This window comes from Argopecten irradians, chromosome 11, assembly GCF_041381155.1.
Source record: "Argopecten irradians isolate NY chromosome 11, Ai_NY, whole genome shotgun sequence".
NCBI lineage: Eukaryota > Metazoa > Mollusca > Bivalvia > Pectinida > Pectinidae > Argopecten > Argopecten irradians.
In genome coordinates, this window is record NC_091144.1 from 29,267,461 (window position 1) to 29,285,120 (window position 17,660).

The following is a 17,660-nucleotide window of genomic DNA, read 5'->3' on the forward strand; positions in this document are numbered from 1 at the left end:
TCCTTTTTTCAAGTTAAGTCTGGAGTTTTCCAGTTACACCCTTTTCCTGACCGTCCAAACGCTATAAGTTGGTTTTTATTATTTTGTCGATGTAGTTAATAAGTGAACGGAAGACATGTGATAATCAAAATCTTCGTGACGTTGCTAATGTTGAAAACAGACGACGGGACGAAACCAAAATCCATTACGATTTACAAAAACGTTAAGATTTTTACAAAATCATTTGACAAGACTACAAAGATATTTTACTGATTGTCGTAGTAATTGTTTTTATTTGATTTTAATTGTCACCTCACAAATTTTATAATTATAATGAGACGTAAATTGTTAATCATGTGTGTTGCTATTTATTATATAGGGCATTAATGAACGTTAAATATACAAACTGACATCAATTGATCACTTGCTCTTCAATTTATTATCCCTACTTCCAGCATTTCCCCGTTCTGTTCTACGCGTTTTTGATCATTTACATATGCTGCCCAGCAAAAGGCGACTAAATTTGGGACTTTGCTTCTTTGCAAACACACCGAGGAAATAGGCGACTAAATTTGCATCCTATACCAATCAGCACCATTAATAAATTTCGCCACACATTTGACGTCACACGTGGCACGCTTTCCAGTCATCGCTCATATTTTAGCGTTCTGCCGCACAGCATGGATAAATTTGTGTAGATCCGGTCTTCGGCTGACACTTGCCGAATGGTTAATTGCGCTCCATTGTGCTATATAGTTTAATATCTGTCTGCTTTGTCCCGCATTACTGTTCGTATCTTATTATGTAATCGTGTTCGTTTTGTATGTCTTGATAAAGGGGCAGATCGCCTCGAAAATGTGACAATTTTGTTTGTTGTCCACACGGTTGGAATTACTTCCTTGTCCCATATTTATTATATTGAATTTCAACGTTGTTGAATATAATGTTGTTTTCATTGCCCTTATTGCGTGCGTTTTGTTAAGTTTCTTTTATATCTATTTTAACCGAAACCGACCCTCTATATGGATGACGTATTTATAAAATTGGCTCCCCGATTAAATGACACTTCCTAGTGGATTAGGATACGAAATGGCCGATGCAGTGGTTGTTGTTTTATTTTATATTTTATGGATTGTGCATTATTCAGGTGAGTAATGTTTGTAAGGTAAAGCAGTATTATTATGATTTAATTTTAGTTTAAATGTAGTACGAGGGATATTTTGTGTGTATAAGTAGCTTACCTGATTATAAAACAACATTTTCCTACTTTAAAAATGTGCAAATAGCACCTCACAAATTTTATGCGAGACGTAAATTGTTAATCATGTGTGTTGCTATTTATTATATAGGGCATTAATGAACGTTAAATATACAAACTGACATCAATTGATCACTTGCTCTTCAATTTATTATCCCTACTTCCAGCATTTCCCCGTTCTGTTCTACGCGTTTTTGATCATTTACATATGCTGCCCAGCAAAAGGCGACTAAATTTGGGACTTTGCTTCTTTGCAAACACACCGAGGAAATAGGCGACTAAATTTGCATCCTATACCAATCAGCACCATTAATAAATTTCGCCACACATTTGACGTCACAGGTGGCACGCTTTCCAGTCATCGCTCATATTTTAGCGTTCTGCCGCACAGCATGGATAAATTTGTGTAGATCCGGTCTTCGGCTGACACTTGCCGAATGGTTAATTGCGCTCCATTGTGCTATATAGTTTAATATCTGTCTGCTTTGTCCCGCATTACTGTTCGTATCTTATTATGTAATCGTGTTCGTTTTGTATGTCTTGATAAAGGGGCAGATCGCCTCGAAAATGTGACAATTTTGTTTGTTGTCCACACGGTTGGAATTACTTCCTTGTCCCATATTTATTATATTGAATTTCAACGTTGTTGAATATAATGTTGTTTTCATTGCCCTTATTGCGTGCGTTTTGTTAAGTTTCTTTTATATCTATTTTAACCGAAACCGACCCTCTATATGGATGACGTATTTATAAAATTGGCTCCCCGATTAAATGACACTTCCTAGTGGATTAGGATACGAAATGGCCGATGCAGTGGTTGTTGTTTTATTTTATATTTTATGGATTGTGCATTATTCAGGTGAGTAATGTTTGTAAGGTAAAGCAGTATTATTATGATTTAATTTTAGTTTAAATGTAGTACGAGGGATATTTTGTGTGTATAAGTAGCTTACCTGATTATAAAACAACATTTTCCTACTTTAAAAATGTGAAAATAGCTAGTAGCTTCATAGGGTGCTAATATATTTTATCAATATATCGATGCTTAAATGTCAAAGCTGTATCATGTATGTGATAAATGTAGTGTTTAAGTATCAAACTAATCTGATATTTTATCCTGCAACATACTAATGGATAATTACTGCCGGATAAACTTGTTCTGTATCCGTCAATACGAAATGCTTTATCCGTCAATACGCTCGCGTGGATTTCTTCCATATCTGACTGATTTTTTTCTAACTTGACCCAGAACTTGAACCTTTAGGTGAATGAAACGTCATTCAACCCGCTTAAAAGTGACGTCACATTCACCAAAATGACGTCATTTTACGACATCGAAAATCGTATCGCGGTGTCGTTTTTTTCTTGGCCTTGACAAAGGCATGTATTTAATAGTAATTCTTTTATGGTAATTATTATTTATTTGGTATGTGCAAATTGTTTCAGTGATATTCCACACTCGTTTCGAACGAAACCAAGTAAATGACTAGCAATTTGCTTTCGTTTTGAATGTCATTATGGTTGCAGGATTAACAGAATAAATGGCTAGTATCTTAGGAAACAAGTTCTATTTTAGTGCTTGACACGAAAAGCCAAGATGACTTGGCAAAGTCTCACACAATAACATACCTTGTATGGTAAGATACTAACCAGGTATTTTCTATACATGGTTCTGTCAAGTGAACAGGAATATCTCAACCCAAATTAAATATTTTGACTTGTCAATCTGAGGCTTGCCCTGTCCATCTGAAAGATTCAAGTTTGATTTCTTTCTCCCGTACTTAGTAGGATGAAATATGAAATTTTAGTAGCTTTCCAGCTTTTCCAACGCGCCATTATCACAAGACCGTCGTTATGCGTCAAATTTGATTACGTCATCGACAATGCACGCTGCGGTTACGCCGCATGTATTGATGACATCAAGTAATTGTCTAGTGCATGGGATTTTTCTTATACCCGCTTGTGTAAATGGACTTCTCCCTAGCAACCACGGGATATCATTGTGAATTGTGGGAGAAATACCAAAACGGTTTATTATGTATGTGATAACCGTAGCATCTCGGTATCAGACATACCATAGCGGTATTATGTATATGATAACTGTAGCGTCTCGGTATCAAACATACCATAGCGGTATTATGTATATGATAAATGTAGCGTCTCGGTATCAGACATACCGCAGCGGTATTATGTAAATGATAAATGTAGTGTCTCAGTATCAGATATACCATTGCGGTATTATGTAAATGATAAATGTAGTGTCTCGGTATCAGACATACCATAGCGGTATCATGTACATGATCATGTAGTGTCTCGGTATCAGATATACCATAGCGGTATTATGTAAATGATAAATGTAGTGTCTCAGTATCAGATATACCATAGCGGTATTATGTAAATGATAAATGTAGTGTCTCGGTATCAGACATACCATAGCGGTATATGACATTGATACATACATGTAGTGTCTCGTATCAGATATACCATAGCGGTATTATATATATGATAAATATAGTGTCTCGGTATCAGACATACCATAGCGGTATTATGTATATGATAAATGTAGTGTCTCGGTATCAGACATACCATACCGTATAATGTATGTGATAAATGTAGTGTTCCGGTATCAGACATACCATAGCGGTATCATGTATATTACAGTATAAATGTAGTGTCTCGGTATCAGACATACCATAGCGGTATCATGTATATTACAGTATAAATGTAGTGTCTCGGTATCAGACATACCATATCGTATAATGTATGTGATAAATGTAGTGTCTCAGTATCAGACATTCCATAGCGGTATCATGTATATTACAGTATAAATGTAGTGTCTCGGTATCAGACATACCGTAGCGGTATTATGTCTATGATACATGCAGTGGCTCGGTATCAGATAACTATATAGTATCTTAATGATAAATGTAGTGTCTCGGTATCAGATATACCATAGCGGTATTATGTAAATGATAAATGTAGTGTCTCGGTATCAGACATACCATAGCGGTATATCATGTATATGATCATGTAGTGTCTCGGTATCAGACATACCATAGCGGTATCATGTAATGATCATGTACTGTCTCGGTATCAGAATACCATAGCGGTATTATGTAATGATAAATGTAGTGTCTCGGTATCAGACATGCCATAGCGATATCATGTATATGATAACTGTAGCTCTCGGTATCAGACATGCCATAGCGGTATTATGTATATGATAACTGTAGCATCTCGGTATCAGACATGCCATAGCGATATCATGTATATGATAAATGTAGTGTCTCGGTATCAGACATACCATAGCGTATCATGTATATGATAATGTAGTGTCTCGGTATCAGACATCCATAGCGGTATATGTATATGATAAATGTAGTGTCTCGGTATCAGACATGCCATAGCGGTATCATGTATATGATAAATGTAGTGTCTCGGTATCAGACATGCCATAGCGATATCATGTATATGATAATGTAGATCTCGGTATCAGACATACCATAGCGGTATTATGTATATGATAACTGTAGCATCTCGGTATCAGACATGCCATAGCGGTATTATGTATATGGTAAATGTAGTGTCTCGGTATCAGACATGCCATAGCGGTATTATGTATATGATAACTGTAGCATCTCGGTATCAGACATGCCATAGCGGTATTATGTATATGATAAATGTAGTGTCTCGGTATCAGACATGCCATAGCGGTATTATGTATATGTAACTACATTCGGTATAGACATCATAGCGTTATGTATATGTAAATGTAGTGTCTCGGTATCAGACATGCCATAGCGGTATTATGTATATGATATGTAGCTCTCGGTATCAGACATCCATAGCGATATCATGTATATGATAAATGTAGTGTCTCGGTATCAGACATACCATAGCGATATCATGTATATGATAAATGTAGTGTCTCGGTATCAGACATACCATAGCGATATTATGTATATGATAAATGTAGTGTCTCGGTATCAGACATTCCATAGCAGTATTATGTATATGATAAATGTAGTGTCTCGGTATCAGACATACCATATCGATATTATGCATATGATAAGTGTAGTGTCTCGGTATCAGACATACCATAGCGATATTATGTATATGATAAATGTAGTGTCTCGGTATCAGACATACCACAGCGATATTATGTATATGATAAATGTAGTGTCTCGGTATCAGACATACCATAGCGTATAATGTATGTGATAAATGTAGTGTTCCGGTATCAGACATACCATAGCGGTATTTTGCATGGGATAAATGTAGCGTCCCGGTATCAGACATACCATAGCGGTATTTTGCATGTGATGAATGTAGCGTCCCGGTATCAGACATATCATCTTGGTATTACGCACGTGATCAATGTAGTATCTCGGTATGAGACATAACATAGCGGTATTTTGCATGCGATAAATGTAGTATTTCGGTATTAGACATACCATATCGGTATTTTGCATGTAATAAAAATATTGTCTCGGTATCAGACATACCATAGCGGTATTATGTACGTGATAAATGTAGTGTCTCGATATGAGACATAACATAGCGGTATAATGTATGATACAAATGTAGTTTATCCCACAACTATTGCTTACTCAAAGTAATAAACAACAGAATATTGACTCTGTGTTTAGGCACTATAGTTTATGGCGGAGAGATTTTATGACGCATTATATGGTGGTAAGTTTCCTTAAATGTGGATAGAAAACAAATGTTATAAATATAGAGTTTAAGTTATGGGATAAATAAGTTCCCAAAGACTGTTATTTATATTTATGTGGGGACATCTTAACCACCCGATCACCGAGGCCTCGAAATCCATCATGTAAAAATATGTATGGTCCGTATCTCAAATGTAGATTATGGTTTCAAACATGTTATCAACTGTAAGGTGTCAGTTACAAATAACAAAATGTTTTGTGTAAAATACCGTTTACAAAACCAATGTCGGCGGAGAGTGAAGCGGTCAGTTAACCACAGCCAGTTACAGGGTTTGTATTTAATCACGAGTATTCATATGTAATATTCTCATCAAAAAATACATTATAAGCCAATCACATAGGATCAAATTTAACGCCAAGGCTGCATAAACCAGATGTTATTAGTTTACCATGTGATGAGAATGACGCTTTCATGTAGTACAATACAGTAAATAACCAAAACTAACTATACCGTACTAATTTGATAAACATATAACTTGCTGAAGTTGCTAATATTTACGTGGAGTTTAAATTCCCTCAACACGTAGAATAACACTAACTCGTGAAATTAAGATCTTCGCAAAATTATTCCAAAATCATGATTTTATATATCACATCATTCCAAGTGAATGGCGGATTTAAGACTACAAAGATGATTCGCGAAAAGAAACAACCATAATAAATTAAAACAATAAGTATCGAAATGTACAACCGAAAAAATAATAATTATACAGCATCAAATGATTTTCTTATGTAATTGTTAATTATATTGTCAATGAATTTTAAAATATTTCACATTTCAGATGCACTTCCAATTTGCTGTAAAACCACAACTATACCAAGGGAAAGTCACGTGACATGCTCCGGATGTCGACTGCTTGTTATACCTCAAGATTTACCAACAAATACGACGGTATTGGATCTAAGTAACAACAATTTGAAAGGTTTAAAGCAAGGCTCATTTCCACAGCTTCTACATTTAAAAAAAAAACTGAATCTTCAAAGAAACCAACTCGTTAGAATATCTTCCGGAGCGTTCGATAGTGTTTCCAACGTTGAGGAACTTGACCTTTCATATAACAAGCTGGAACATCGTTCTATAGATTTTTCAATTTTTATGTCTTTGAAGCACCTAACAACATTAAAAATGTACAGAAACAATTTCAATTTGGAAAAGATGTATCCCGGAGAAGTTCTTTCAACTCTATCCAATCTTCGAATCTTATTCCTAGACATTTTCGATGGCTTCGATTTCAATACAGGGTTTTCAAACCTAAGTCAGTTACAGAAGTTATATCTGTTTGCAACATGGTCTCCCGGTGTGTCTTTGAATAATACTTCATTCCTTGGTTTAAAACAAACAAACATAACATATCTAAGTATAGAGGGATACATCGTATATATGGAGAAAAAACTTTTTATCACCATTTACAAGACTTACAGATTTAAACCTGAAAAGTTGGAAAAGAACCATTCGTGATGCACTTCGAGGACTCTACGGAATAAGAGGGAGAACAATGAATTCTCTGTCAATTACAGACTTCCGTGAAAGATTTTCTCGAAGTGTGGTACTGACGAAAACGGATATTTCTTATCTTGGAACAATATGTGTCAAAAAGCTATCATTAGTTGGTAATGCCATTTTTGCAATAAGTACTAATGTTGTAACATCCTGGAAAACTAAAACGTGTATTGGGGTTCTCGATATTTCAAGAAACCAGTTCGCTTCCGGACAGTTCTTATCTCTTCTGGTCCTTTTCTCATCACTGACTCATTTTTACTGCTTGTACACTGAGCACATTACTACAACCGTTACACGAAGCGCTATGATTTCAAGAAGAACCACGTTGTTTTTACCAGCAAGTCTTATTTATCTTCAACTGGCATACAATGACATATCAATGACAATAGAAAACGCAACCATAGCGAAAGGTAACAATCTCCAAGTAGCTGATATCAGTCATTCGAGCGGCTACATTGTGTGTTCCAACGGACTCATCAAAGGCCTAGTACACTTGCAGGTCTTGAACATTTCAGGATTTCACTGTTCAGAGCCAAATCCAGACATGTTTTCGTTCCTTCCAAGTTTATCGCAGCTGGTAGCCAGTAAATGTCACTTCGGAAAAAATCTTTGCCACAAACATTTCTTTGTTTAAAGGACTTAATAACCTTTCCTACCTGGACATATCTTTGAATGACATTGACAGACTACATATCGATATGCTACACGACCAGAGCACTTCTCTCAAAACTTTAATTCTTGCTGGAAATCACATGGATCGAATTCCTCATGACATACTTAAAAACTTAAATGCACTTGAGTGGCTCGATATGAGTAATAATCAGATGTCTACACTCACAGAATATGAATATTTCCTACTGGATGAATTGAGATTGAAATCGGACAATTTCCAAATTGTGTTATTTGGAAATCCTTTAGTGTGCAACTGTGATAATTTGGATTTCCTTTCCTGGATATCAACAACGCCGGTGGTGTATAAGAAAGATGAATTGGTGTGTTCTACCGCAGAAGGTAGACGAATGAAAATATTTGAATTCCTTGAATCATTTGACCAATTCAAGGAGCACTGTGTTTCTCAGAGTTGGCTTATCATATCTGTCACTCTTACAGTAATTTGTTTTGTGTCGAGTATCCTAGCAAGAGAGGCATGGCGACGTAGTGTGTGGTTACGAATTATGTGCCGTCATCCTAAAGAATCTTCTAAATATACGAACGATATCTATATTTCGTATTGTAGCAAAGATTCCAGTTGGGTGAAAAATACATTAGCACCCTGGTTGGATAAGAAACAAATTGAATTTTGCTGTGAAGATAAAGATTTCATACCAAGCCGATACATAGCTGATAACATCATGGACGCTATAGACTCATCACGTCAAACTGTATATGTTGTTAGCTATGCTTCTTTATAACATGAATGGACAACATTTACTTATGAATATTCATTACTTGTTGGACGAGCAAAAATGAATATCTTTATTTTACTTGATGACATTAAGAAGAGCGAATTTCCAAAACTTATTCGGAACAGCTTGACAGTCATACCACCGTTACGATGGCCGCAGGAATGTAACACTAATATGGAAAGAATGGCTGGTGCTAGGAACAAATTTTGGGGAGGATTGTCGAGGTGTATTCTTAGACGAAAATCGGATTAAAAAAAAAAAAAAACCACCCACATGTGACAGAGTCGATTTCATAATGCAGAAAATGTATATACATAAATGACCTTGTCATATTATATTGTGAAAACGATTTCAATTGGAAGGTTAAACATAAGTGCCATGACTATGGAAGAAAGAAATTACTTTTTTGTGTCATGATAAGTATTGTTTACCTGGCCATTGTGATTATATTTCAATGACATTTCATGGCGCGGTTCTTTGATGTTTGCCACATACTTCCGGCATTTACGACGTAAATCTGCCAAAATGAATCAATTCGTCAGGAAAGTCGTCCCACAATTTGACCCGGAAGTAATGATACGAATGTAAAGAATTCCACACATAGTACCATCATACATGTGTAATCGAATTATGCATGTACCCGTACGTGTTTTCGTGTTAACTAGTATTTTATAGAATAACTAATAAAGCGAGAATATAATAATTTTTGGCGTTTCAATTAGGCTAACTATACATATTCTTAGTACTTATATACATTATAACATTAGTAATATACATTATAACATTAGTAATATACATTATAACATTAGTAATATATATTATAACATTAGTAACATATTTTATAGCATTAGTAATATATTTTATAACATTAGAAATATATTTCACAGGTTGTATCCTAAAAAGAACACGTTCAAATATCATAATAAATTGCATTCGAATGCCTCTAAAACATGTGCGCGTGTTATCGCGAGTGACTTCATATTAATTTCCGTAATTAACATAAACGGATGCGCAAACACTAATCATTGTCTAAAAGCCGTAATGTTACCCTTCACACAAAGAAATCTCTATACGTGTACGTTCACGGAATGTACGTGGGTACGACAAGTGCAAAAGACACAAGACTTTCGGATGTATTTTGTTTTCTGCCTTACAGAAATGTCTTAACATTATCATTTTGTAATTATTCTTTGATGATTTTCTAAGGTTATGGAAATTTTCAGATGTTATAATGTGTTTGCGCTATCAAACTATCCTCTATATATTAAGATAATTATTTCTGCAAATTCGTTTTATTTCATAAGCTTTGTGATAATATCAAATAAAGTACAATTAAATTGTAGTAAATATATTTAATTGTTTGGTATTTGTGATGGGACTGAAATGATTTCGGAGACAAGACAAACTTTTTTTCTATAAACAATGCTTGTTGTTTATTCATAACGCGAATGAAAATAACGACAACAATTAAGGATCGTTTGAGATGTCGTATCAAAGGAGTTTGAAATTGATTTGGTGTTTAGATATAGGACTGTCTTTCAAGATATACACATAATCAATAACTTGAATGTTTTTTAGAATTTTTAATGCCTTTTAATAACGTTTCACGGTAAATTTATTCTGTCTTATCATCGATACTTGATTCATCCAAAGAATTTTTTTTATTATCATTTCAAACTACAATTAAATATAAATCTGGGTGAAGGAATATGAATTTGAAACTATGATGATAAGAGCATTCTTCCTTGATGTCGTTGTCTGATATCCGATACTTCCACTAGGTCAGCCCTTATCTCCTTGAGGTTGAAAACGAAAGGTCTAGTGAGTCATTTGGAAAAAAAAACACGAACACAATACAACCAACCAGTCAAATATTGTTAATTCGAACTCGGCATGAAAAGTGAACTGCGAGATTTCCGATAGTTTGCTCTTACAACACTTAAATACAGATATAGCTTAGATCGACATCGATACAAATATCTTGAATTTTAGGGACATTGTGGTTTATGCATTGCATTTTCACGATTAATGGGTATTTTTACGGCGAAAATTCTTTGATTATTGATCTTGACATTTTTTCGAGATTTCCGTTATTCCTATTAGCCCGCAAAATACATACATCCAATAGTATGCGAAATTATATTTGAATATTTCTTTACGGTAGTCGAATGTTCGATCTTCAAAGGTATTCTTACTCGTGTTTAAAGTTTCTGGATGTAATTATATATTGTGTAGATTTACATTGACAATCGGACAAAGACTATAAACTCTGTATGTACGTCTATTAAATAGATGAGAGTAATATTGAATCAATTGAATCAAATATTAATTATTATTAAAACATAGCATTCCTTTTTAAGCTGATGGGATGAAATCATCGGATTGGCATATCCATACTTTCGCTTTACTCCATGATACAAGTATACTTAAATATTACATGCCATATATGCAGCGTCGTTGTATATTAAATGTCCTCCCGTTTAGGTATTGCTTATGACGAAATGCAACGAAATTGGTTAAGATTTGTCTATATCCGATTTTAAAAAATTACTTTGTTCGTTCATTTATATAACATTTCCAGGATGAAGTAATTGAGATTATAAATGTATTTCTTACATTACTATATTACAACCGAATAAACTGGTATTGCATTTGGATTTAAAACAAATTACAGATTACCTCCCTTTCCATGACGTCATTATTTTCCTGAGCAAAATTGACGTCGTTTTCTCTGAAAAGTATAACATTAAACACACAGTCAATCAATACCTACACATAAGGACAGATAACTCTTTATTAAAGTCAGAAAATTATAGAGATGTAAAATGAAAAACAGATGAAAAATAGAATATTAATAATTATTAGATAAACACAGAAAATATACATAAAATTATAGTGAATTTACGGCCTTTTGATCACATAAAAATTAATTTAAAGTCACTGAATCATGTTGTTCAATATTCCCTGAATGAAACACCCAAAATGGTATATATCAGATACTCAAAATATTTATTCCCTGCTAGAAATACATAGACAATTTGCACACTTTCAAAAGTCCGAATATACCCGTTTGATACACCTAACGTGTATATACGTAACTTTATGTTTCTTCATGGTGTAATTAAATCTTTTACAACACTTCCTTCGCCATTGTATAACGTCCACTCATTATACACTAAAAAAACCTTCATTAAAAGCTCAGTATATCAATCTGATATCTTCGTGCTCTTACAACTATTTTAATTTTATATATTTTTTCCAGATATGCAATTAATAAACATGCCCTGTCGCAAGTTCGAATCCCATGTGGGGCAGTTGCCAGGTACTGACCGCTTGTCGGTGGTTTTTCTCCGGGTACTCCGACTTTTCTCCACCAACCTGGCACGTCCTTAAATGACCCTGGTTGTTAAGGATGTATTCTTCTGTGGTTTCAGTCCCGTTGAAGTCTCGTTTCGGCATATATCAAAAAGTTATGAGATTTTCAAATACGATTTATCAATATCTGTAGCATGTGGCCAGTTGCAAACTTTGTCAAAAAATTACATTTTTTTAAAATTGATTTTTTATACAAGGATTTTAAGAAATTGTTCATTTGGCGGCCATTTTGAAATTGTGTCTTTTTTCGCTTTGAGTAGAGCCACTGTTTTACCATTTTTTTACTGAAATTGTTTTTACTTAAATCTTTACTAGGTTCATGATAATTATAAATATTTAAATGGGGCAAAAAGGTAAACACACGGACCCTCCATTTTTCTGCCTAATCTAGAAAGAACAACCCTTTCCCAATGATATGCAAACTATAGACAAAAGTTTAATACCAGAACTTTTTTTATAAAGGGTTAAATTTGACTAAAATGGTGCATTTTGGAGTTCTAAATCAAGGGGTTGGGGTAGCATATGTTGTTATTCTGAGAAAAAATATGACTCTTATTAATTATAAATGGTATATTTGTAAAAAAGACTACTTGAAAATAAATTCTACAAACATCCATACATATCAAACACCTCGTTAGGGAATTATGGCTTTATGAATTCTATTCTATGTGGTCAAAACGGCTAAATCCCCATATAATCCACTATTTTGTCATTTTGGTATCTTTGAGTGACAATATCTCAAAAACGAGCACACGGACATATGTTTTTTTCTTCCATTTTCTTTCATGGTATGAACTCCTATTTCCAAAAAATTATATGATAAAAAGATTAATACAAGAAAAATTTGACTTCTAAGAGGAGTACATCCTTAATAGGACGTTAAACCAATATAGGACGTTAAACTAATAAAACCTAAACGAGTTTCAAGTTATTTTTTGAATAAGTCTGTGCTTCAGACAAACTAGTGATGATACGTCTCTAAATGACTGTCAATATTGTGCATGGAAATTATAAAAATACAAATGAAAAACAAATATTTTAAAATTGGGAACATATATAACAAAGACCAGGTTAAATTAGTTTGTAGATATCATGTTTATCGGAGTAATAAATCATATAATTGTTTATTGCATAATCTGATTACACCAATATTTATACAAAATGTATAAATAAATATGATATTTTTGACAATTATACCCTCAGTGGTGTTAATCAACAAGTGTTATATAAATATTATAAGACTCTTTATATCTGGATATGAAGGATAGGGATAGTCTATCTGAGGATCATAAAATGTTGTAAAACCTGAGGCTTGCCGCGACTGCAACGCAAATTAAGCTTTTTATATCTTCAAAAATAAACACAGCCTAGTTTCTGAAAACAAATGTTAAAATATACCTAGAAAATACCAATTTTGTTTTCGCTGTGACGTCACGAGGCGTAATTGCAATTTGTAAATTATAGGGATGCTAGCATTTACATAGGAGCGATATTATTGAGCGCGTCAATAATATTTTATCGTGATTTTCTACTTGTGATTAAGAAAAATAAAACATAATAACTCAGAATTTGTCTATGTTTTTGCCGGAAATCAGTGCAGAAAGCAACTCTCAAAAATAGTTTAAGAAATATCACAGATCAAAATGTAACAACGTGCAGAAATCATTATAAAGGATACATAATACATTAATGATTGTGGACTAAACGTCTTAATGCACACCTTCCACTCGGAGTATTTATACCTTTATTTGCTATGCACTATGAACACAACACTTCATGGGCTCAACCTAATAAAACGTTAAAAGGTCCTCTGCTTAGATTTATTGCCTCATTTAAAGACATATGAGATCATAAGTGTCACTTAGATAGGAGTGTATTTGTCAGATGGGCTTTTTGAAGTTAAATGATACAGAATAGTCGTATTACGCAGTTGGTTTGCCTGCCATCTTTAATTCATTTATTACAGCGCAGAAGTGATATCAAAGAATTCGTCACCATAACCTGTGTTTTGTTGACTTGTGTATTGCAAAATTCAGGTAAGTAGTAAGTAGTCATATTTATTGTTGAGGTAATATCATAATCCGGTAGACAGTTTATTCTTCTATCTTATAAATATTTCGCCATCGGTTCTATTATTTGAACACCCCTTGCATTTTCGAACAACTGAGCTTGTATTCATTTTTACTTGTGTATGTGTATTATTAACTACTAATAAAGCAATGATATAAATGTAATCACCCATAATCTTAGTTACTTCTAGCTTCACTTCCGGCTTGCTGTAAGACATCAAACTATCAAGAGACAAGTCACGTGATCTGCTCCGGATGTCGTCTGCTTCTTGTACCTAAGGATTTACCCGCAGATATATACCACAGTTTTGGATCTCACTAACAACAATTAAACTTCTCTCGAACGAGGTTACTTTCCTGATCTTCTACTGTTAACGATATTATATCTTCAAAACAACAAACTAGTTCGGATCACGTCCGGAGCATTCGATAACGCCCCAAATATTGAGGAACTTGATCTAACAGACAACAAATTAGAATAATATTCAGTAGATGTGAATAGCTTCGAATCTCTGAAAGGTTAATGACATTCCGAATTCAAAGAACAACTTCCATATCGGTAAAGTATATCCAGAACAGGCTTTGTCATCTATTCCAAATCTTGAATTTCTTACTATAGATATTTTTGAAGAATTTGTGTTTGGAAACGAATTTTTAAACCAAATGTATTTGCAAAATTCATACATCATATATAACCTCGGAACAATTAGTGTAAAGAAACGTCGTCTGATCGATAATGCTATCTCAACAATAGGCACAAATGCCATTACCACACGGAAAACTAAATCGTGAATTGAGAAACTAGATGTTTCAGAAAATATGTTCTATTTACCACAACAACTTACTACGATAGGTCTTTTCCGTTCATTGACTCGCCAGCTAGTAAGGCATACTGTGATGAATATTTTTCGAAAACGAAGTATCTCTAGTAGATAAAGAACAGTTTTCTTACCAACAAATTTTACGTATGTGGATTTTATTGACAATACGTTAAATGGGTATACATTTAATATGCCTATAAGCAAAAATAATCTGACTGTGTTGAAGAAGGTTATTCTAAAAAGAATATTTAGATGTTCATATGGTGTTGTCAAAGGACTGGTCCATTTAAAGGAACTAGACATTTCCGGAGTCAACTTTTCAGAAGTCAATCCAAATATGTTTGCATAAATCCCACATCTGTCTCGACTAACTGCAAGGCAACGCAATATCGAACGCGGCTTTAGTCAGAACACAGTCGCATTATTCAAAAGGCTTCAGAATCTGTCTATCATCGATCTTTCCTCAAATAACCTGCATTTAATACATAAACATCTGTTAGCAGACCAGAAGAAAACTCTCGAACATCTAAATCTTTCTGGAAATCACATGGACCAGATTCCTACAGAGATATTACATAACTTAACAGTATTAGAGAATCTTGATATAAGCAATAAATCCATAACTAAATAAAATTATTCCCATTTTACGTTACTTGATGAAATGAAAATCAAATCGAATGATTTCCAAATTGTGTGACATTGGAATCCCTTAAAATGTAACTGTGAAAATTTGGAGCTCCTTTCGTGGGTAGAAGCCACTATTGTGGTATACAATAAGCGAGAACTTTTATGTATGACGTCAGAAGGAATTGAGGTACCGAATTACTAGAATTACTAGAAAATTTCGATCAATTCAAAGATCATTGTGTTTCTATATAAATATAAACTTTATTCATTTTACATCGATTACGAAACAAGTTATATAACTTATGTAAATCACTCTCGATGGCCCGGATGTAAGCGCGCGATGGATCTTAGTGTGGGAGGAAGCCGGAGTGCCCGGAGAAAACCCACGTGATCGGGCAGGTGACCCCTAACCTTTTCACGTCCGTGCCGGGGATCGAACCCCGGCCGGCTAGGTGAAAGGCGAGTGGCTTAACCACTACACCACCCGATCACCCGAAGGATTGTGTTTCTCAAACATGGCGTATCGTTTCTGTAACTATAATCTTTATAATCTTTACGCTTGGTACTCTAACAAGAGAGGCATGGCGACGTAGTGTGTGGTTACGACTTTTGTGCCGTCATCCTACGGAAGCTACAAAATACAGAAATGATATCGTTATCTCATATTGCGACGAAGATCGGAGCTGGGTGAGAGATACATTTAGCACCCTGGTATGATGAAAAACGAATTGAATTTGTGAGGATATACCAGGACGAGATATAGCTGATAACATCATGGACGCTATAGACTCATCACGTCAGATTGTATTTGTTGTTAGCTATGCTTCATTAGATCGAGAATGGACAACATTTACTATGAGGTTAGCTTATGAATATTCATTTCGTATTGGACGAGAAAAAATGGATATCTTTATCCTACTGGGTGACATAAAGAAGAGCGAATTTCGAAAACTTATTCGGAACAGCTTGAGAGTCATACAACCGTTACGATGGCATCAGGAATGTAACACCAATATGGAAAGAATGACTGGTGCTAGAACAAGATTTGGGGAGGATTGTCCAGACGTATTCTTAGACGAAAATCGGATTTAAAATCCCCAAATGTAACAGAGTCGATTTCATAATGCAGATAAAGTTTATACATAAATGACCTTGTCATATTATATTGTGAAAACGATTTCAATTGTATGGTTAAACAAAAGTGCAATGACTATAGAAGAAAGAAATTATTTTTTTGTGTGTCATGATAAGTATTGTTTACCTGGCCAATGTGATTATATTTCAGTGGCATTTCCTGACGCGTGGCTACTATTCACCATGAGGTTAAGTTATGAATATTCATTCCGTGTTGGACGAGAAAATAAGAATATTTTTATTTTGTTTAACGATATAAAAAAGAGCGAATTTCCTAAATTTATCCGGAACAACTGGACAACCATCTGTCCTCAACATTGGCCAAATGAAAGTAACACAACTTTGGACAAATTTACTGGAGCCAAAAATAAGTTTTGGGAGAGATTGTCAAGTCGGATTTTAAGACGAAATGGTGACTTTAAGTCTAAATATGTACCAAATATATCTTTATAACAAGGAAATAATATTTCATCAGAATTGATATCGCTTCTAATAATTGAACAGACATTTATGTTACATTTTTTTATGTATTTCATATATCTGTGTTAATACGGTTACAGTATTTGAACGTAATTCAAATGTAAAAAAGATCTAAGTTCATAAATAATCATTCATTTCATTCTGAATAAGCGCCATTATCTAAGCAGGTTTTTATACTCTTGGTGATATGATATCTTCAGAATGTATTATCGCTGTACCATGTATATCCATATGTTATGAATTAATAATAATTAATATAAATGTAAAATCTGAT

General features: G+C 34.2%; 1 protein-coding gene and 1 pseudogene across 1 annotated transcript; both read left to right on the plus strand.

Moving 5' to 3' along the window:
- The first annotated feature begins 1,307 nt into the window (after positions 1-1,307).
- Positions 1,308-17,599, plus strand: LOC138334535 (leucine-rich repeat and immunoglobulin-like domain-containing nogo receptor-interacting protein 2). Its single transcript, XM_069283190.1, has 4 exons — positions 1,308-2,096; positions 6,756-7,428; positions 12,143-12,173; positions 16,514-17,599. The coding sequence occupies exons 1-4, from the start codon at positions 2,009-2,011 to the stop codon at positions 16,862-16,864; spliced, it is 1,143 nt and encodes a 380-aa protein (XP_069139291.1). The 5' UTR covers positions 1,308-2,008; the 3' UTR covers positions 16,865-17,599.
- LOC138335239 (toll-like receptor 4) lies at positions 7,343-10,158 on the plus strand (annotated as a pseudogene).
- Positions 17,600-17,660: the final 61 nt, after the last annotated feature.